Source organism: Dermacentor albipictus, chromosome 2 (assembly GCF_038994185.2).
Source record: "Dermacentor albipictus isolate Rhodes 1998 colony chromosome 2, USDA_Dalb.pri_finalv2, whole genome shotgun sequence".
In the NCBI taxonomy this organism is placed as follows: Eukaryota; Metazoa; Arthropoda; class Arachnida; order Ixodida; family Ixodidae; genus Dermacentor; species Dermacentor albipictus.
The window spans coordinates 199,628,018-199,647,253 of NC_091822.1; the positions used below are offsets into that span (position 1 = coordinate 199,628,018).

Consider the following 19,236-nt stretch of genomic DNA (forward strand, 5'->3'; position numbering starts at 1 on the left):
CCTCCTATTCAGCATTATTATGACTACTGCTACCATCTCATTAATGCTGTAGAATTCGTCAATGTTGCCTGCTAGTGTCCTTATGGATTAGGCATCCTACTCCGAACTGCCTCTTATTTGGTAGCCCCTATAGCAGAGGACGTGGCCATTTATCAGCACTATATAAGCCTTACCAATTCTAACCACACTAAAGCCAATGATATCCCAAACAAAGCCTGATAGTTCAAAGGGTCCTGCTAGGCTAGCTTCCCTCGAGAGGGTTCAGGTGTTAAACGTTGCAAGGGTCAGTTTCCACTGGTGGCCTGTCCAGGTCCAGAGATTCTTGGCACCCTCTGCTGCGTTACAGGTCTGACCTCCGTCTTGGTCAGGTGCTCTGCAGCTGCTGGGGACTCCGGGCCAATGGTTAATCGAATGAGCCGAATGGGACGGAGTGGCCGAATACTGCACCAGGGAGGCCAATCCTTGTTCTTGTGAGGGAGTATCTTGTTGAAGCTTTTTACCTCAACCTTTGTGTAAATAGCGTCTGCTCACCTTCCTTCAGCATTTTATGCATTTTTTGGTGATGGGGAATTGTTGTTAGGATGGGGAAGGAGACATCCCTCGCCACAGTTACCCTAACTGTATGGCTCAAGGTCAACATTTGAACTATTCCATGGCAGGCAGATCTATTATCAGTCGACGTTGCTGGAAGTGATCACCCTCAGATGTTCAGGTCAATGCTGCTTAGCCTCGGTAATTGCAGGAGCAGGCACTCTTGCACCAAAACATGGCTGATGTCCAAATCCCCGTTCATGTTCATGCAGTTCATGCAACGACACCTGTATGGGATGTGTGAGGATAGTGCTTTTGTTGACTACGCGCAAAGCCTTTCCATTGCGCATGTATATAAATAGCAAATTTTTTGGTGCACTGCAAGGTGCGCAAAAGGGGCCCTGCATATTGTTAGCACCGAAGTAATGTAAACAAGCTTGCTGGGAGGCTTCTGAACGTAAGGAAATAGGCATCAGGTCACACAGCACATGTGGTCGAAACGAAACTGGTGTCAGCGGTGCACACAACTCTAATTTCTATGCATGTGCATGTGATCAGGGGTAGCTTACAAAAGCACTGCGACTTCTTCGAGTTGTCAGGCCTCGCCATCCCGCTATTCCATGCAACCTAGCAGTGCTGGTGACAACCTTTCTCGAGGAAGTCGCTCTGTTCTACATATTCTGTTTTTACTGTATACCATGTACTAAGTGTGATGCAGCAGTTATCACGACGTTTATTCTGCGTTGAAGGTGCGGCGAACCGACCACGCCCACAGCACGGATCACACTCAAGAGCAAGCCCCACAAGCAATGAGGAAGAAAAATCTCATACGAACCCCACATGACGATGATCATGTACAGATAACAAAGGATAGCTTATAAATGCCCACACTAATGTCCCCTCGCGTGAGAGCAGCCATCCTGGCTGCAATTCAAAGGGGCGGCGAACACCTTGTGAAAGGCTTCATACGGAATCGTGGACAACCTCTGCAGCGTGGCAGCGACGGTCATTTGGGACAATAACTGGTGCCACGTGATAGTTAATCGCAGAGGTCTGCTCCAAGACTTTGTAGGGGCCGATGAACCGAAGCTGAAACTTGTCACACAAGCCAGGAGTACGAACTGGTGTCCGGAGTAGCACTTCCTCGCCATGGCGGAAGTACACGATGCGATGAGAGGCATTGTAATGCTGCTTGCAGTCTTGTTGCCGTGCTTCGGTGTTGATGCGGGTGAGTTGGCGACAACGCAGAATGCGGAGCACATGTTCTTCACAGGAGGATGGACATCGATTGACAGTTGGTGTGAAGAAAGAGACGTCAAGACAGGAAGAGGGTGAACGAGCATAGATGAGGTAGAATGGCTAGTAACTGGTTGTGCGTTGAACGGCGGTATCATATGCAAAAGTCACGAAGGGTCAAATTGTGTTCCATTTTCTGTGATCCGGTTTGATGTACATGGCTAGCATGTCTGACATTGTGCGATGAAATCGCTCTGTTAGGCCGTTGGTTTGCGGATGGTAACTGGTGGTAGTCTTGTGGGTGGTTCCGGAGGCTCTGAGTACTTCCTCTAGTAGTTGCGAGAGGAATGCTTCTCCATGGTCGCTCAGGAGGATGCGAGGAGCACCGTGACGCAGTATTAAAGCTTGAAGTATGAATGCAGCAATTTCAGAGGCTGAGGCAGAACGCAAACAAGCTGTTTCAATGTAGCGTGTCAAGTGGTCAACGGCTGTCACAATCCATCGTTTACCGGTGAGAGTCACAGGAAGAGGACCATACAAGTCAATGCCAACGACTTCAAATGGTTACGACGGACACGGAACCAGTTGCAGTTGTCCGCTTGGAGCTGATGTAGGGAGCTTTCGACGCTAACATAGGGCGCAGGAAGCGACATACCTCGCTACAAGGGCGGACAAGTCAGGCCAGTAGAAGCGACCTTTGATGCGGTCATATGTTTTCTGGAAACCAAGGTGACCAGCAGTCATGTCGTAGTAAGAAGCCTGCAGGACATGAGCACGTAGAGAGCGTGGCAGGACAGGAGCCCAACGTTGACTGTTGGGGTGATAGACATGACGGTACAGGACGTGGTTATCAATCTTAAATTGTGTCAGCTGTCGACGAAGGCGGGTCTTAGGCGGGCGCAAAGCTCCTTGAAGGTGGTCTACGATGTGCCGACAGTTAAGAGTCAGCAAGTTGATGAGACTGGAAGAATCTGTTGTCGTGTGGAGGCATCTCGTCGACAGTGGCCAACAGAAAAGCATGAGAAGAGGGATCATGCGAAAGCTTGTCACAGATCGTAGTTCGAGGTCCATTGCATGGTGTCCTAGGAAGCGGACAGCGAGAAAGCGCGTCTGCATCTTGTTTTTTTCCGCACTTGTAGGTAATGGTAAAGTCATATTCTTGCAGACAAAGGATCCACCGACCAAGTCGTCCAGACCATCGTCCAGACGTTGAAAGCCAGCATAATGCATGACGGTCTGTAACGATGGTAAAATGGCGGCCGTGAAGATAAGGTCGAAACTTCTGCACAGACCAAACGATAGCTAGGCATTCCTGCTCCATGATGGTGTAATTCTTTTCGGCGTTTGTCAGAACGCGACTTGCGTATGCGACGACCCTCTCACCTAAAGTGTCGTCTCGCTGTAGGAGAATGCCACCAATGCCGTGACCACTAGCATCCATATGCAGGAGGGTAGGAGCAGCTTCATCAAAATGGTGAAGTTTTGGTTCAGATGTGAGAGCGTGCTTCGGATGGGCGAACGCTGAGTCACATTTAGGAGACCACACAAAGGGAACATTAGGACCCAGTAATTTGTGCAGAGGTGACGCTATTGAGGCGAAGCCTCGTATGAATCGACAAAAATAGGAAGCAAGGCCTAGGAAACTACGCAAATCTTTGGTCTTTTCTGGACGAGGGAAGTGCGGAACTGCCGAAACCTTGTCAGGATCAGGATGAATGCCGTCTTTGCTCACAATTTGACCTAACACCTTGATTGTCTTGCTTGCAAAATGGCATTTCTTGGTGTTTAGCTGAAGTCCAGTGTTGGCAAGGCACGTGAGAACTTCATCCAGACATTGCAGGTGCTGAGAGAAGGTTGACAAGAAAACAACGATATCGTCCAGATAGCACAAACAAGTCTTCCACTTCAGGCCACAAAGAATGGTGTCAGTCATGCACTCGAATGTTGCGGGCGCATTGCAGAGGCGGAATGGCATGACATTAAACTCGTAGAGCCCATCTGGTGTTGAAAACACTGTTTTCTCTTTATCGTCCTCATGCATAGGTATCTGCCAGTAGCCGGAAGGCAGATCGAGACTGGAGAAGTACTTGGTACCCTGCAGGGAATCCAAGGCATCATCTATTCGTGGCATAGGGTATACATCCTTGCATGTGATCTTGTTAAGTGCTCGGTAGTCGACACAAAATCAAACAGAGCCGCCTTTCTTGCAAACCAAAACAACGGGGAAAGACCAAGGGCTAGCAGATGGGCGTATTATGTCCCATTGGAGCATGTCGGTGACATTCTCGTCAATGACTTTCCTCTCTGCTAGCGATACACGATACGGTCTACGGCGCACAATGGATGTACCATCTATCTCTATCCAATGTGTCGTAATCGAAGTCTTTCCCAACGAAGCTGAATGCGCGTCAAACGAACATTCGTGTTTTTGGAGCAAAGCGAGCAACTGTTGTGACTGCGAAGGTGTCAGGTCGGAACTGATGGCAGCTGCAAGAGCTGAAGGAGATGCGGCCTGTCCGGTACAAGGAACTTCAGAGGAAGCTGGTTTAAAGGAAACAACAGAGATAGACTCCGATTCAGTGGCACAAGCCAATGTAGTGCCTTTAGAGATGAGAATCTTTTCGGATGTCGGGTTCGTAGCGTAGAGAAGTGCAGAGCCATGATCAAACCGAACCAGTCTTGATGCAAAGGCTATCCCTCTTGCGAGACAGCATGCAGATGGTAATATGAGCACGTCGCCGCAGTCAATGACATCAGACGTGATAGTAACAATTCTTTGATGGCGAGGAGGTAGCGTGGTATCTTCTGCAGCAAGCAAGTGAAGTGGTGCGTCATCTGCATGAATAGGTCGTGTTGGTCATGTGGAGAACGCGTTGCCCGCAGCAGATTGAGGCGGAGGCTGCAGAAAGAAAATCCCGTCCAAATATGAGCTGCTGAGCACACGAACTTTGCCCTGCAAATTTTACGTAATGCAGAAGTCCATTGATGGAAATACGAGCAGTGCACGTGGTAGTAGGTCGAATGGAGGCTTCTTGAGCAGCGAGTAGCGAAGGCCCATCATAGGGGGTCGTAACTCTCCGAAGTCGCGAACACAATTCATGGTGAATAACTGAAACACTAGCACCAGTGACTATCAAAGCTTCTACTTGTATACCTGCTACTACAACCAATATCATGTTGCAAGGACGCGATGGAGAATTTCTGTCTTGTCGTTCGATGCAGCTTTTCCTCCAAAAGCTGCATAATTCAGTTTTCCGGATGATGCTCGGTGAATAGAGAAGCAGGTCTAAGTGGGGACGTAGATCGGCGAAGGAGTGATGGTGAGCGGCGTCTCGCAGAACGGCGTCTCGCAGGACGATACGTCGGAGCAGTCTCGGATGCTACAGTAGGTGATGGAGAGCGGCCGCACAGTGGAGCATAGGGACGGCATTGGTCATGGAGGCTCCCTAGACATTGGAAAGTGGCTCCGGGCGAAAAGTCATCCCGTTCGTATATGTCATCCGCGACGCTCGTCTTGCTGGTGCTTGCGGCAAAAACGTGCTATGTGGCCACGATAGCCGCAGTAGTAGCAGGGGGGACAAGCAGGACACCACTGCGGATAGCTGGCTTGGGTAGGTGCGCTGGTAGTCATGGAAGCCATGAGGGCCGGCGTTGGTTTTGGAGGCATCGGTGGAACGATGACGGGAGTAACTGCGGCTACTTGTGCGTACGTTGTCGCGGCCCTAGGGTTCAGAGGGTCCGTGTATGCTGCACCAACCATGGAGGCCAATTCCTCCTTGACAACGGCTCGGAGATTGGTATCTGATGCATGAGAAGGCATAGGCCCTGCGGTGAAGCCAAGATACTGTAGCTCTTCTCGAATTATTGTGTGGATCATTGCTCGTAATGTGGGGTCGTCGGCGGTAGTGTTTGCAATGGTGTCTGGCTGCAACCGTACTGATTTGAGTTCGTCAAGGCGTCAAGTAGCGACGATATCAGCGACGATAGCTGGGTTCTTGATGGCTAAAGCATTGAAAGTAATAGCTCCAATGCCTTTGAGGATCTGGCGAACCCTGTCTGATTCGGTCATGGCCGTGTTCACGCGTCAACAAAGAGCAAGCACATCCTCGATGTACGACGTATATGATTCCCCGAGTTGTTGCTTGCGAGTGTCCAGCGTCTTTTTTGCGAGGGTGGAATGAACAGCCGGTGTGCTGAAGACTTGGTGGAGCTGCTGCTTGAAAGTGCCCCAGTTCGTGAAATCAACCTCATGGTTGAAAAACGAAGTCTTTGCTACTCCTGTCAGATAAAAGGCGACGTGACGTAGCTTGGACATATCGTCCCAACAGTTAGCCGAACTCACTCGGTCGTAGTCCTCCAGCCAATCCTCGACATCTTCACCGCGAAGTCCAGCAAACAGATGGGGATCACGCTGGTGTCCACTGACAATCCAATACAAAGAGGCTGGGATAGCCGAGGCCGAGATAGTGGAAGTAGAAGTGCCTGTTGGCTCGTCCTGCGACATGCTGGTGGACAGTTGGCACAATCGGCGACTCGATCAAAGCTCCAGGAGGTTGAGCGGGGGGAGTCAGATGATGGAGGACCAAAGAGCACACTCCATCTCTTGTGACACAGCAGTTATCACGACGTTTATTCTGCGTCAAAGATGCGGCGAACCAACCACGCCCACATCACTGATCACACTCAAAAGCAAGCTCCAGAAGCGATGAAAAAAAAAGAACCCCATACGAACCCCAGATGATGATGATCATGTACAGATGACAAAGAATAGCTTATAAATGCCCACATAAGCTTTTCGCCTACTCTTCTATCGCCACCCCTCCTCCACTGCTGACCACTGTTCAGGTGTGAGCAGAGTGCACTAGACAGTTACTGTGGCCAATAGCAATTTCCTTCGCTTTTTGTCTGTGTTTATAGGCACAAAGCTTCATTTACCATTACAAGCCTAGGACATTCCTTTAGTGCTCCCATACTTTGTAGAATGCTAAAAAAAGAAAAAAGTAGGCACTAGAAAGAAAAAGAAACAAAACTAGTTGACGATCAACGTCACTGAAGGTTCCATATATTTCAGTCTCAATCTGTCTTTATTACAAGTGTTGTGTTCCACCGAGGTAGTGAGCACTGCAGTCTCCAGGCCATCTACCAAGACGGTTTTCGAAGCAGCAGCCCGCATTCTCACGATAGCCACATCAAAAGTGGCAGTGACGAACCTCTTAGTCATGCTTATAGCCACCATCAGCAGCACTAACCATTTTACATAGAGAAAGGTTCGACGGAGCAGTTGTTGAAAGTATCAGTGGGGAGAAGGCCACCACATACTGCAACAAAAAAAAAAAACATTGGTGCCATGCGCAACTCATCCTGAAAAGAAGGGCGGAGGGGACATTTTCCTCATCTACAGTAGATCACCTGTTGCAGCGTTGCAACAGGGACATACCCGAGCATGCTGCGACGGCGAAGAGCAGATATTTTGCCCCTTTTTTCAAACATGACGTAGTGGCATCGCATGGTTGGAGAATCTGAACTACATGCAAGATGGTGGCTGTGATACGTTCACTTCAAGGGTCATCAAGGCTTTGATGTCACCACAAGAGCATAAGAAGGCTGTAATTATTGAACATCATTTGCCCCTGTCTACTATTTATGCATCTGAACAACATATTGTAGTCTGGGTGCCTGGCCACAGAGGAATTGTGGGTGTGATGAGGTTCTTTTAGTTAATTCATTGTTGCTGAGAAACAGCCTCAGCGCATGAAGTGACAAAGTCGTTCGTTACCACACTGCAAGCCATTCATTAAGGAAAATCCAGCGCAAAGAAAAAGAGAAACTCTGCAAACTAATCAAACACATACACACAAAAAAAAAATTAGGTCTCTAAAGAAAGTGTCAGTCAGAAAGGGCCTACAGTTTCATGGTCTGCAGCGGAGCTGCGAGATGAACTTGGGGTGGCGACAGAGGCAGCCCTCAGTGTGTAGAAGCAGTGCTGAGAACAGGCACTGTTGAAGAAAAATCCTAGTCACTCTTAGGTGAACAACCAGGATCCAGTAATGCAGGAGTAAGTCCGGCTGCGATGGGCGGGTGGCCTTGACAAGGTAGAGATCTTGACGTCAGACACCAAGTCCAATCGCTTCACCTCTGCCTCGGTGCATGGGCTTCTTTTCTCGCACATCGATCAGGACCTTTCTGCGTGTGATCAGAATGCGGTGACCATGCCTCTGGAAGGTCGCCATGGTCCAGTAAAAGGCACAAAGCACGGGCATGACGCCCTGCAACTTCACTCCTGCGCCTGGAGCACTGGCTAACTCCTTCCTCCACGCAGGCTTGTTGTTCCACGTTTGCCCAGTTTCTTCTTTCTTCTCTATCTCTGCTCGCTTGTTGTTGTTGCTGTTCAAATTATTTCTTCAGCACGCTCGTGCATCCGCTGCAGCATACCTTCGCCGTCTTCGCATGGCTGACCCACTCCGATCGTGGCACTCGCGTACTTGACACATCACAGTTTTAGGCCACTGTACAGGCCATGTTGCATACACGCTGTGTCATTGACCACATCAATGACTAAATCATACGATTTCTTGGTGCTCTTTGACCATTACTTGCCCTTGCGCCACAAAACCATATACAGTCGAACCCGACTATATCGAACCCGTTTACATCGAATTATTCCTTATATCAAACAATTTATGGACACGGTATAGTTACAATGAGTATATATAGCAAAAATTATGCATACATCGAACAAAACTAATAGCGACTCCCGATATATCGAACGTCAAGCGGCGGAAAGTGCCCCCGGAAGTTGGCTTTCCCTCGCGGTGAAGGGAAAACCCGGCGGCGCGGCTCCATCCAACCGCTCCCCCTATGCGACCGCGCTACCTCGGAGCCGCCGACACCTCCCTACAAAAAATGATCCTGGCCCGCCCGCCTGCAGCGCTTGCCCAGACAGCCAATCAGAGGCTCTTGTGCCCTCGTCATGCAAGTTGGCGAAAGTGCGAGTTGTCTCGCTGCTTATCTGATTCATTGTGTGCGCCTTCTCCCGCAGTGTTGCCGTGATGAAGCGTCAGAATTCGCCTTTCGTCGTGAAGCTCGAAATCATAAACCGGGTCGAATGCGGTGACAAGTCGGATGTCTCTGCAACGTACAAGATTCCGAGGTGCACTCTCGGCACGATCTTGAAGGGGGAAATTAGGGCTAAAGCGGCCTAACTCGCGACCCGGTGCCCGTAGTGCCCGTGGCGCCCGACGCGTATGCACGGCCGTGTACGAGTGGTTCATCCAAAATAGCTTCAGCCGTACCGACTTCCGCGTGCTCGGTGATGACTGTAAATTCTGATTAATGCGACGAAGCCGTTGTCATTGTTGCCGAGGTTTGGAGCCAGCTGTCAGAATTTCCGGAAGCTGTTGACGAATCAACGGTGCGCGAGTTAGTGAGCGCAAATGATGGTGTCGCGACCACGGTAGAGCCCGGAAACGAAGACTACATTGCCGACATCGTGCCGAGCACAACTGAAAATGGGCACAACGAGGAAAGCAACGACCGTCTTTGGCCCACATCCTCCGAAGTGCGCTCGCACTAGTCCGGTGCTTCTGTGCGAAAGCGGAATGTTGCGGCCTCAGCTGCTCCGACTCCTTAGACAATGTGGGGAAGTGCGTGCCTCGCATGCAGCGAAATTGCCCAAGCAGAAGAAAATGCAGGACTGTTTCTTTGCGAAACGAAGCTAGTTTCATCAATAAAGTGATTTTATAAATGGTATGTGCATTTATGACATCCAATTATTTAGCAGGCTTATATCGAATTATGCTCTGTATCGAACTGATAGGCGTTTTTTTGCGAGTTCGATATAGCCGGGTTCGACTGTACATCAACAAATGGCACCTTTTTGTCTTCCTAGGCACTTTGGCCATAACATGCACATTTGCCAATTAGCCACATTTTCAATTCTTTCTATATATGGTCAGCCTGTGCCACGAAGGGATCTCTTTAGTCTTGCCAGACTTCATTCTGGAATAGGCAGCAGTCCAGCAACGTGGAGTGCACATTCAGGAGTTCTTCATAAAATTTGTGCCTGTCGCGACATCTGGATGACTTGTATTCCTACTGCCAGTCTGTTGTGTGGAGGGCCTTACTTTGCTCCTTTCTCTCTATCTGGTAGAGCAGTACAAACTGCTTCCTTTTTGCCATAACCTGTGCCTGTGAGCAGGCATTCTCGGGCTATATCTCCTACAAAAAAAAAAAAAGCATCGAAACTGCCGTGGAGCAGCAGCTTGCTTGAAAGTGATCCCAAGTGTTGTATGGGGATGAATTGACTATGAAGCAACCAGATTCACTTTTCTCATCTATATTGTTACGCTAAAGCTACAGGAAGAACGGAGGAAGAGGAGAACGAAGTGCGCTTGTCTTTGCAGCGGCTCGGTGTCGGCGCTGCCCCCTTTTCATCAATTCATCTTTAAATAAATGCACCCCACCATAACAGTTTTGGTGGACGGTGCGAGGTAATACAACGGCGCCCTCAAAGAACCACGACGAACCACCCGCAGAAGCGCAATCTGTGGAGCTTTGCCGAAGTCACCGAATTGCCAGTCTGCCCCAACAGATGGCTTCCAACTGCAACAACCCACCACCTTCTTCCAGCTACCCATCGCAGCCCTACATTGAACCACTAGCCTTCGCCAGAAAAGCTGATGAAGACGTAGACAGACAGCTCAGCTTTTACCAACGTGCAAGTCGGTTCATTGGCTGGAATGCCACCACCCAGCTTAACAACGCTGCCGTTTTCCTCAAGGGAACCGCGTCTGTGTGGCTTGAAAACCATGAAGAAAGCTTGACGACGTGGTAAAAGCTCGTAGACGAAATCAGAAAGTGCTTCGGAGATCCGGCAGCTAAAAAGAAGCGTGCAGAGCAAACCCCTAATGCAGCGAGCCCAAGTTCCCAGCAGAACCTGCATGACGTACATCGAGGAAGTGCTGAAGTTGTGCAAGGCCCTGGACTTTCAGATAGATGACAGAAGAGGACAAAGTTGGTCATCTTTTAAAACAGATCGTCGAGGACGTGTACCAATTCCTCATCGGAAAAAACAGCCTGGACTCTGTAAGTGATGTCATTTGGCACTGCCGTACATTTGAAGCCTCGAAAGCTCTGCATATCACACCGAAGTTTGGCCGCCTGGCCAACGTAACTAACGTCGCCAGTGTTGACGTCTTCTCAGCTTCATCCGACCTTGCTTGCATCAATTATTTGGCAAGTGGTGCGCGAAGAGCTTGACCGACTTGAGGCGGCTTCCCTCTCGACTTCACGGGCTGGAGAGCCCTTTTCTCACTGCAACGTCCGTGAGATTGCGCCAAAAAACCCCATACATCATCATCATCAACGTCCGTGAGATGTCCATCAGCGCTGTCTCCGTAGCCACCTACAACTTCGCTCCTCGTTCAAGAGTGCCAAACCCTACTATGAATGCGCATCCCAGTTGTCAGTTCCACGACAGTTACTCACCCAGACCAACTGCAGTTTCTCAAGAGTGGGACGGCCCTGCCAGTTATCCTGCTACTGACAATTTCGGTGTGTCCCATGAGCACCCCATCTGCTTCCAATGCAGTATTCGTTCTCATGCCCCCAGATTTTGTCCTCATCACTGCCGCACATCACCACCATCCCATGAGCAACCGCACACTTTTTATCGGCGTAGCAATCGGCACGGTGACCGGACACGCTGGCCTTCTGACTTCGATAGCAGGACAAACTGCCAGGCGAATTACCGTAGTGACTCTACAGCTTCTGTGCAGAGCTTGATGCCGCCGCCTTCACACCAGTGCGGGTCTCCTTCTCCACAATGAGATCTCACGTCACCGCCGCCGGGAAACTAGGCAGCGCACCCATGGGGGGTGAGGTCGCCAGTCATCATCAACTACATGCCCCTATGCCTCCGCCAGTCACCATGTGTCATAACAAGATTCATGTTTTAGTGGACAATGTTGCTGCGTTGGCCTTAGTGGACACAGGAGTGAGTGTCTCCGTTGTCAGCCTGGATTTAAAAACCCGACTAGGCCGTAAAGTGACGTTTTGCTGGGATAACGCTAATGCATTTCGTGCTGTGAGTAGAGAGTTGCTCCGACCTACATGAATATGCACCGCGAACATTTAGTTTTGCAGTTTTGCAGTGCTTGCTCAATTGCAGTGCTTGCTCAATCCACTCACAACGTAATTCTTGGCCTCGATTTCCTACAACAGTGCGGTGCCACTGTTGACTTCGGTACTGGCGAGATTTTCCTATCTCCTCTTGCCAACTAACCTGCTACCTGATCACATGCTCTCGCCATGACTGAAGATGCTGCCCTACCGTCACGTTCCTTATCCATAGTTGGAGTTGCTGCTTGCGGTGTTTACACCGATATATTTGATGCAATTGTTGAGCCTGTGCCTTCGATGGTTGTGAAGAAAAGTGTGCTCATAGCTCCCTGTGGCCTGCGGAACAACTACACTGTGGGTGTCAAATTTAGCCTCTCAGTCTGTTGTGCTACCCAGCAGTATGCGACTTGCCTCTTTTGAAGTGGGTACCAATGTCAGCGTAGGCGCTTTAACTGATGCCATGTCACACGAATCCCGAGAGCACAGGGCTGACCATGGTTTCCCTGAAGACTCATCGCCCCAGCGTCCTTAGCAAGCATGCGTCATTATTTGATTTCACTCAGAACGCTAACAAAGTTCACGTTGCAACTACGCGGGCTCGCCACAGGATTGGCACAGGGTCCGTGCATCCCATCAGGCACGGACCCCGAAGCCTTACAGTGTCCGCGTCAGAGCGCAAGATCATCATTCAACAGGTTGATGACATGCTAGCCAAAGGCTTCATCCAAGATTCCGCTAGCTTTCGGGCTGTGCCGGTCATCCTCCTGAAGAAGAAAGATGGGTCCTGGAGGTTTTGTGCCCACTACCGGCGCCTCAATTCTGTGACGAAAAAGGATGTGTATTCACTTCCCCGGATCGATGATGCTATCGACTGCCTTCATTCCGCACCCTACTTTTCATCTGGAGACCTCCGATAGGGCTACTGGCAGATACCCATGCATTCAACTGACAAAGAGAAAACCGCTTTTGTGACCCTAGACGGCTTGTTTGAATTCAATTTCATGCCCTTTGGTTTGTGCAACACACCTGCAACATTTGAAAGGTTTATAGACATGGTACTGTGCGGCCTGAAATGGCAGGTTTGTTTGTGTTATCTAGACGACGTCATTTTTGGCCGCACTTTTGCAGAGCACAACCATCGACTCGACATTGTTCTGACGTGCCTTGATCAAGCTGCCCTCACCCTCAACTCCAAGAAATGTCACTTTGGCCAACGAGAGGTTCTAGTACTTGGACATCTAGTGGACAAGCAGGTGGTGTGACCAGACCCACAGAAGGTCACTGCAGTTAGTGGCTTTAAACAACCGCAGTCACAACGCGAGCTGAGGAGGTTCTCGGGTCTTTGCTCGTACTTCCGACGTTTTGTGCCCAACTTTGTCGATACTGCCTACCCTCTGACTTGTGGTGTAAACCTCTCTTCTTGTCCTTTGTGTTTTGTGACTGGTTTTTTTCCTTCAACTATGTACCAACAACCCTTCTGACTTCATTACTGTGCAAGGATAACCCTTTCATTTGGACAGCAGACTGTGATTCCTCGTTTCGTCAACTGAAGTTCCTGCTCTCTTTTGCACCCATACTTCGCCATTTTGACCTCTCTGCCACAACAGAATTGTACACCGACACAAGTGGAATCGACCTCGGCGTTGTCCTCGTCCAGCATTTTGGTGACGCCAAACATGCCATTGCCTGTGCCAGCCGTTCGTTGAGCAAGGCCGAACAGAATTACACCATCACTGAGCAAGGGTGTCTCGCTGTTGTCTTTGCAGTCCAGAAGTTCCGCTCATATCTCTACGGGTGCCGCTTCACGATTCTTACTGATCACCATGCACTATGTTGGTTGGTTGGTCTCTGTGACCCGTCTGGCCGCCTTGCTCGATAAGGGTTACGTTTGCAGGAATTTGATTTTGCAGTCCGTTACAAGAGTAGCCGACATTATGCAGACGCCGACTGTCTTTTGAGGCTCTCTCTACCAAGAAGTGCATGTGACGCCGACAATTTCGATGAATTTCTCGCCGCCATCAACGACATTCATTTTTCCCGACCTGGCCACTTTCTGGGGAAAGCAGCGTGACAAACGCAGCCTGGGCTCTACAAGAATAATTGTGCAGCTGATGGCGGCGCCATTGGATTATAGTCTGTGTCGACAATCTGACGCATTATGCTGAAACCGCAGTGATGCCAACTGCTCTTGATGTTTCGAGCTTCCTCCTGTCCTCCGTTGTACTGCATAACGTTATACTGCCGTTATACTGCGTCATGGACCCCCTCATGTTATTGTGAGTGATCGTGGTCGCCGGTTCGTGGCCGACGTAGTCGAAGAGCTGTTGCATCTCTGTGCTTGCCTGTTTCGCCACGCGACCTTGTATCACCCGCAGGCAAATGGTCTTGTCGAGCTCACTAACCAAAAAAAAAATCAGAGTGCGCTCACCCTGTTTTCTGTTCCCTTTGATTACCCCTACCTTCTTCCTTTTTTTGCTCTTTCTGAGCTGTGCTACAAACCTAAAACAGTCATGACATACCAACTCGCCCAAACTGCCACGCTTTTGTCACTAACAGAACTTTGACCAACATGCTTTCGATGTATGCTGATTCTAGGCACAAAAATTGGGATGATATCTTGCCATTTATCACATACGCCTACAACACTGCAAAGCATGAAACTACCGGCTACAGTCCTTTCTATCTTCTTTATGCCAGACCACCCCGTAGCTTCCTTGACACCATTCTACCTTTTACTCCTCATGCGGACTTTTCTATTGCCCAGACTCTCTGCCGCCCTGAGGAAGCACGCCGCATAGCTTAGCTCTGTACGTTGGCATCCCAGGATCGCTCCAAGATTAGCTAAAATTCACGCCATAAGAATGTGTCGTACAACAACGGGGACATAGTATGTGTTTGGACACCACTTTGCAAGTGCAGCCTGTGCCAGAAGTTTCTGGCTCGTTACACTGGGCCTTTCGTCTTCACCAATTGCCTAAGTGATGTGACCTGTTGGATTGGTCGTCTCGTTTCTAATGACTATCGATCTAAGGAGATGCAGCTTGTTCACGTCGCTCACCTGAAACGCTGTCATCCCCGTGGCTCTGAGTGGATGTAACAGTTACTCGCCCAGCGGTCTTCGTCTGTGAAGGGAGGAGTGTTAAGCTAAATCTACAGGAAGAACGGAGGAAGAGGAGAAACGAAGTGCGATTGTCATTGCAGCGGCTCGGTGTTGGCGCGGCCCCTTTTCACCAATTCATCTTTAAATAAACGCACCCCATTGTAACAATATGTATGCGGCTTTCATTTCCAAACTACAAGTCAAATTATGTAACCGCTAGAGTGCAAACATTTACTGCAGTACCCTTAGCTGTATCTTTACACTGGGAATCTAAAGATGTGGGCGTTCCTTGAAAGCTGGTGTCACAGCGCCACATTTTAAAATGACGCCAACGACATGCTGCTGTTTGTGCGGGGGGTCACCATGTTTGTTTCACAAGAACGCTGCTCTGTGCGCACACTCTACTGGGGAGAGGATACCAGTGAGCGAGCGGCCTGCTCCGTAAATATGCTAGCCGCCTCAGTGTACCACACATGCGCAGTGGTGTCTCCACTCACCTGCTGGCCCATAAAACCACTGAGCTCTAAATTATAACAGCTCACCGAAAGATGCTTTAATTTCTATCAATTCAATTATTGTACGCTTCAATTATTGTACGCTGCAAATTAAAAGGAACTCATTCACCTGTGATGCGTTTGCAGGCGTCGGGTATGGCAGTGATTGCCTTGGATCCCCAGCCAGGTGCAGTACTACTGGATGCCTGTGCAGCCCCAGGCATGAAGACCTCGTATGCAGCAGCGCTTATGAATAACACAGGGTGAGCACTTGGAACCTTTCACTTTCATACCTGAATTTTGTCCTCTGTTATGTGCCATATTTCGGGAAAGGGGAAGGTGCATGTAGTCAATAGTCAAAGCTCTGCATGACAAATAGCAGCCAAAAAAGGGCCCCACTACACCTTTTCTTAAAACTGAGATTATATTGGAGTAAGTGTGATCCCTTTCAATGAATATATTCCCACATAATTTGAAAAAGCAACTAATGCAGTAGAACCTCGTTGATGCGATCCATTGTCTTACAATTTCCCAGCATCCACATTCACAATTGAGAACACAAAAACAACCCAATACAGTTACACTTTTTTTTTCCTGGTTGTTACGTTCCCAGAAAACACAAATTTTCAGCTCCAACATTCCATACATTGCCAAATGCTATCGTATGATGCATTTTCCGGCAACTAGATCCTATGCAAACAAGAAAATGTGTGAGGTGCAAGCGATTGAGTACAATAGTTGCTCACCACAGCAGCTTCCCAGCAGTACTTGCCTGCCCTTATCATGTAGGAACGCTGGCATGCACTCACTTTCCTATTCCAGCACCAGCAAATCTCCTCGCGGGCTGTCACATGCCGCATTCAGAGCTATCACCGCTGTTGTGATAGGCCATTTAACCCACAAAACCAATTGCTCACGGAGGATGTGACAATGGTGAACGAGCCAATGTGACCTCGTCAGAACCACCTCCTATGCCAACAGCCCCTGTTGTCATGCAAAGTCTGCAAATGTCTCCCTCATGCTCTGCAAAGAGGGAGACATTTCTTCACATCACCTGACATCAGCCCAAAGTGCCATGTCTGTGCTGGAGACGGGGTCATTGTGCTTTCGCTTATCCCTGTTCATGCACAGTGATGTGCGTGTGTTTTGGATCAACCTATGGATTGGCATGACATGTCATCCATCTCCTTATGCTGGATTGGGGGAAGGCAACGGGACCAGGTTGACGGAAAGGTTAAAAAGAGGAAACAGACGCTTGGAAAATAGATTGGGAGCCAAAACTTCTAATCTTCTTATCGTGAACTTCTTATCTTCTGTATTTCTGCATCAGTCTTGTACATAATGTAAATATGGAAGAGTGCCTCATGAAAGGAAGAGCTTTAGCTCAGCAATCCCTCGCTCAGTCGAGCAGAGCACTTTGCTGCACCACCTGTCGAACAAGGTTGGAGTTACTATGAAAAAAACAGTACGCTCGCTTAAGGTTCTCGATTGCGGTCGTCCACTTCAAATTGTTGCCAAATGGCTTTATTGCTGAATCCTCTCGCAGGATACAGAGGTCCTCTTTGGTGGTGAAACACCTCCGAGGCTTTTTCGCCTGCAGGCGAGCCAGCGCCACATTTTGAAATGACGCCAACGACATGCTGCTGTTTGTGCGGGGGGTCACCATGTTTGTTTCACAAGAACGCTGCTCTGTGCGCACACTCTACTGGGGAGAGGATACCAGTGAGCGAGCGGCCTGCTCCGTAAATATGCTAGCCGCCTCAGCGTACCACACATGCGCAGTGGTGTCTCCACTCACCTGCTGGACCATAAAACCACTGAGCTCTAAATTATAACAGCTCACCGAAAGATGCTTTAATTTCTATCATGAATTGGCAGCCTCAAAGCTAAATTGTGTTTATCTTCTTTCTTTCTGAACTCGGTCTGTTTGATGTAATTGTTCTGTAGAAACCTACAAGGTGGAGAGAAGTAGTTATAAAAGGGAAAATTATACATTGACCCAAACATAGCAAATCGCTACAAAGGAAACCCATACGGGTTCCTCGAAAGAAAAAGCATCACAGTTGAATGTCTGTTGGTTTGTTCTTTTTCATGCTATGCATTGTTCTGGCCCTTCCAAAACTGTTGAAAATAGTACTTCATGGTGTCTAAATTTGTTGCTATTGGTATGCCTGAGCTGATGGTTTGAGCCTCCTGCTCACTGTCTTTTCAGGAGGATCTTGGCTGTGGACAGGAGTGGGGAGAGGGTAGAAGCAATGCAACAGCTGGTGAAAAACGGCGGCTTCAAGTCCATCTGCTGGGTGCAGGAGACCGACTTCTTGGAGATTGACCCGCATGCAGAACCTCAGAGTTCTGCTGAGCTCATCATGGTAGACCCATCGTGCTCTGGTACAGGCCTCTGTGACCGACCAGGCCCAGACCTGGACCCTGAAAGTGCTGAAGGCAAAGAGCGGCTGCGGCGACTAAGCTCTGTGCAGAGTATGCTGCTAAAACATGCCCTGCGTTTTCCCCACTGCAGGCGTGTGGTCTATTCGACCTGCTCCGTGCTAAGACAGGAAAACGAGGATGTGGTGGCAGAAGCTCTGGCATGGGCTAAGGAACGTTTTGTGTTGGCCCGCGCTTTGCCTGAGCTACCTTTTCGCGGCCTAGGTTCACAGGGCAGCCACTGTGTGCGCCTTGGACCAGACAATTTGCTCACCAGGGGCTTCTTCCTGGCCGTCTTTGAAAAAGCATCCCAATGCTGAGTTATAAGGAAGCACAGGTTGTGCCTCATAGTTGTTACTTGCATTATGCAGGGACATTATGTGAAAACTTCGAGCCTTTACACTCTGGACATAGAGTCGTTAGTTTGTATTGTTCACTATCCAAAATTCACTTAAACCTTCTTTCACTATTACCGGAAGTGCCACTACAATGCATTTGGTGCATTTGTGAAATGCATATGAATTTTTTTACAAATAGGGCTAAGCACTGTCAAGTTATTTCTTAAGGTAGTGCATGACAGTTGCCATCCGTAAAAAGAAGCATAGAGCTTGAAGAAATGACCTTATGCTGGTTTTCAGCTGTAGTTCTACAAATGTTGACTTTGGTTTTATATAAACGGGGCAACGTCGCTGTGCTGGTCAGTGGGGCATGCCTGTGTACTTTATTGCTCCATTGTCTGTTATCCCTATAAGTGAAAAAACTGGCAGCTTTACTGTCAGAAGCATACTTTTGAAGCAAATGGACTGAAAGTTTCACCTTTAAGCCCCTTTTCTTGCCTGTGTGTAGCTTTACAAGAGTTCTTGCAAAACGATTTCAAGCTGACGTCCTTTGTTTTCATTGTAACACTGGCACCCCGACTGTCACTAAGCACATTTTTGCATTAAATAAAGTTAGGATATTGTTTTCTGCCTTTGGCTTATTGTATCATTTTATGGGGCTTGCGATGTCACCAGCCACCATTAGTATTGGAGCGATCCTGACGGTACATCCATACTGCTGCTACCGTACGGGTGGCACGGCTCAGTCAGACAATTGTTTGCCTTTAGCATGTCCCTTAAAACAATGTAGTACAGCCAAACCCACTTATAACAATATTCAAGTGCCATGAACATTCCATTGTTATAGCCTATAATTGTTATAACCGGGTTGCATCAAAAAATCAAAATAGGGGATGGCAGAGCTGATGTGAGAAAATGGTGGGGAGGCCCATGCCCCTCCCCACCACCTTCCTCTGCCTGGCTGCTGATTGTGTTCACTCGTTTAACTGTTTCG

At 48.9% G+C, this 19,236-nt stretch overlaps 1 protein-coding gene across 2 annotated transcripts in view; it reads left to right on the plus strand.

Annotated features, from left to right (window-relative positions):
• The window catches only part of Nsun5 (Nop2/Sun-like domain containing protein 5), a 45,668-nt gene extending 26,795 nt beyond the window's left edge, over window positions 1-18,873 (plus strand). For both annotated transcript variants that reach the window (XM_065435352.2, XM_065435351.1), the window contains exons 4-5: window positions 15,628-15,743; window positions 17,693-18,873. In XM_065435352.2, the coding sequence (XP_065291424.1) occupies window positions 15,628-15,743; window positions 17,693-18,224 (648 nt within the window). In that variant the 3' untranslated portion in view covers window positions 18,225-18,873. The remainder of the gene's footprint in view (window positions 1-15,627; window positions 15,744-17,692) is intronic.
• The last annotated feature ends 363 nt before the right edge of the window (window positions 18,874-19,236 follow it).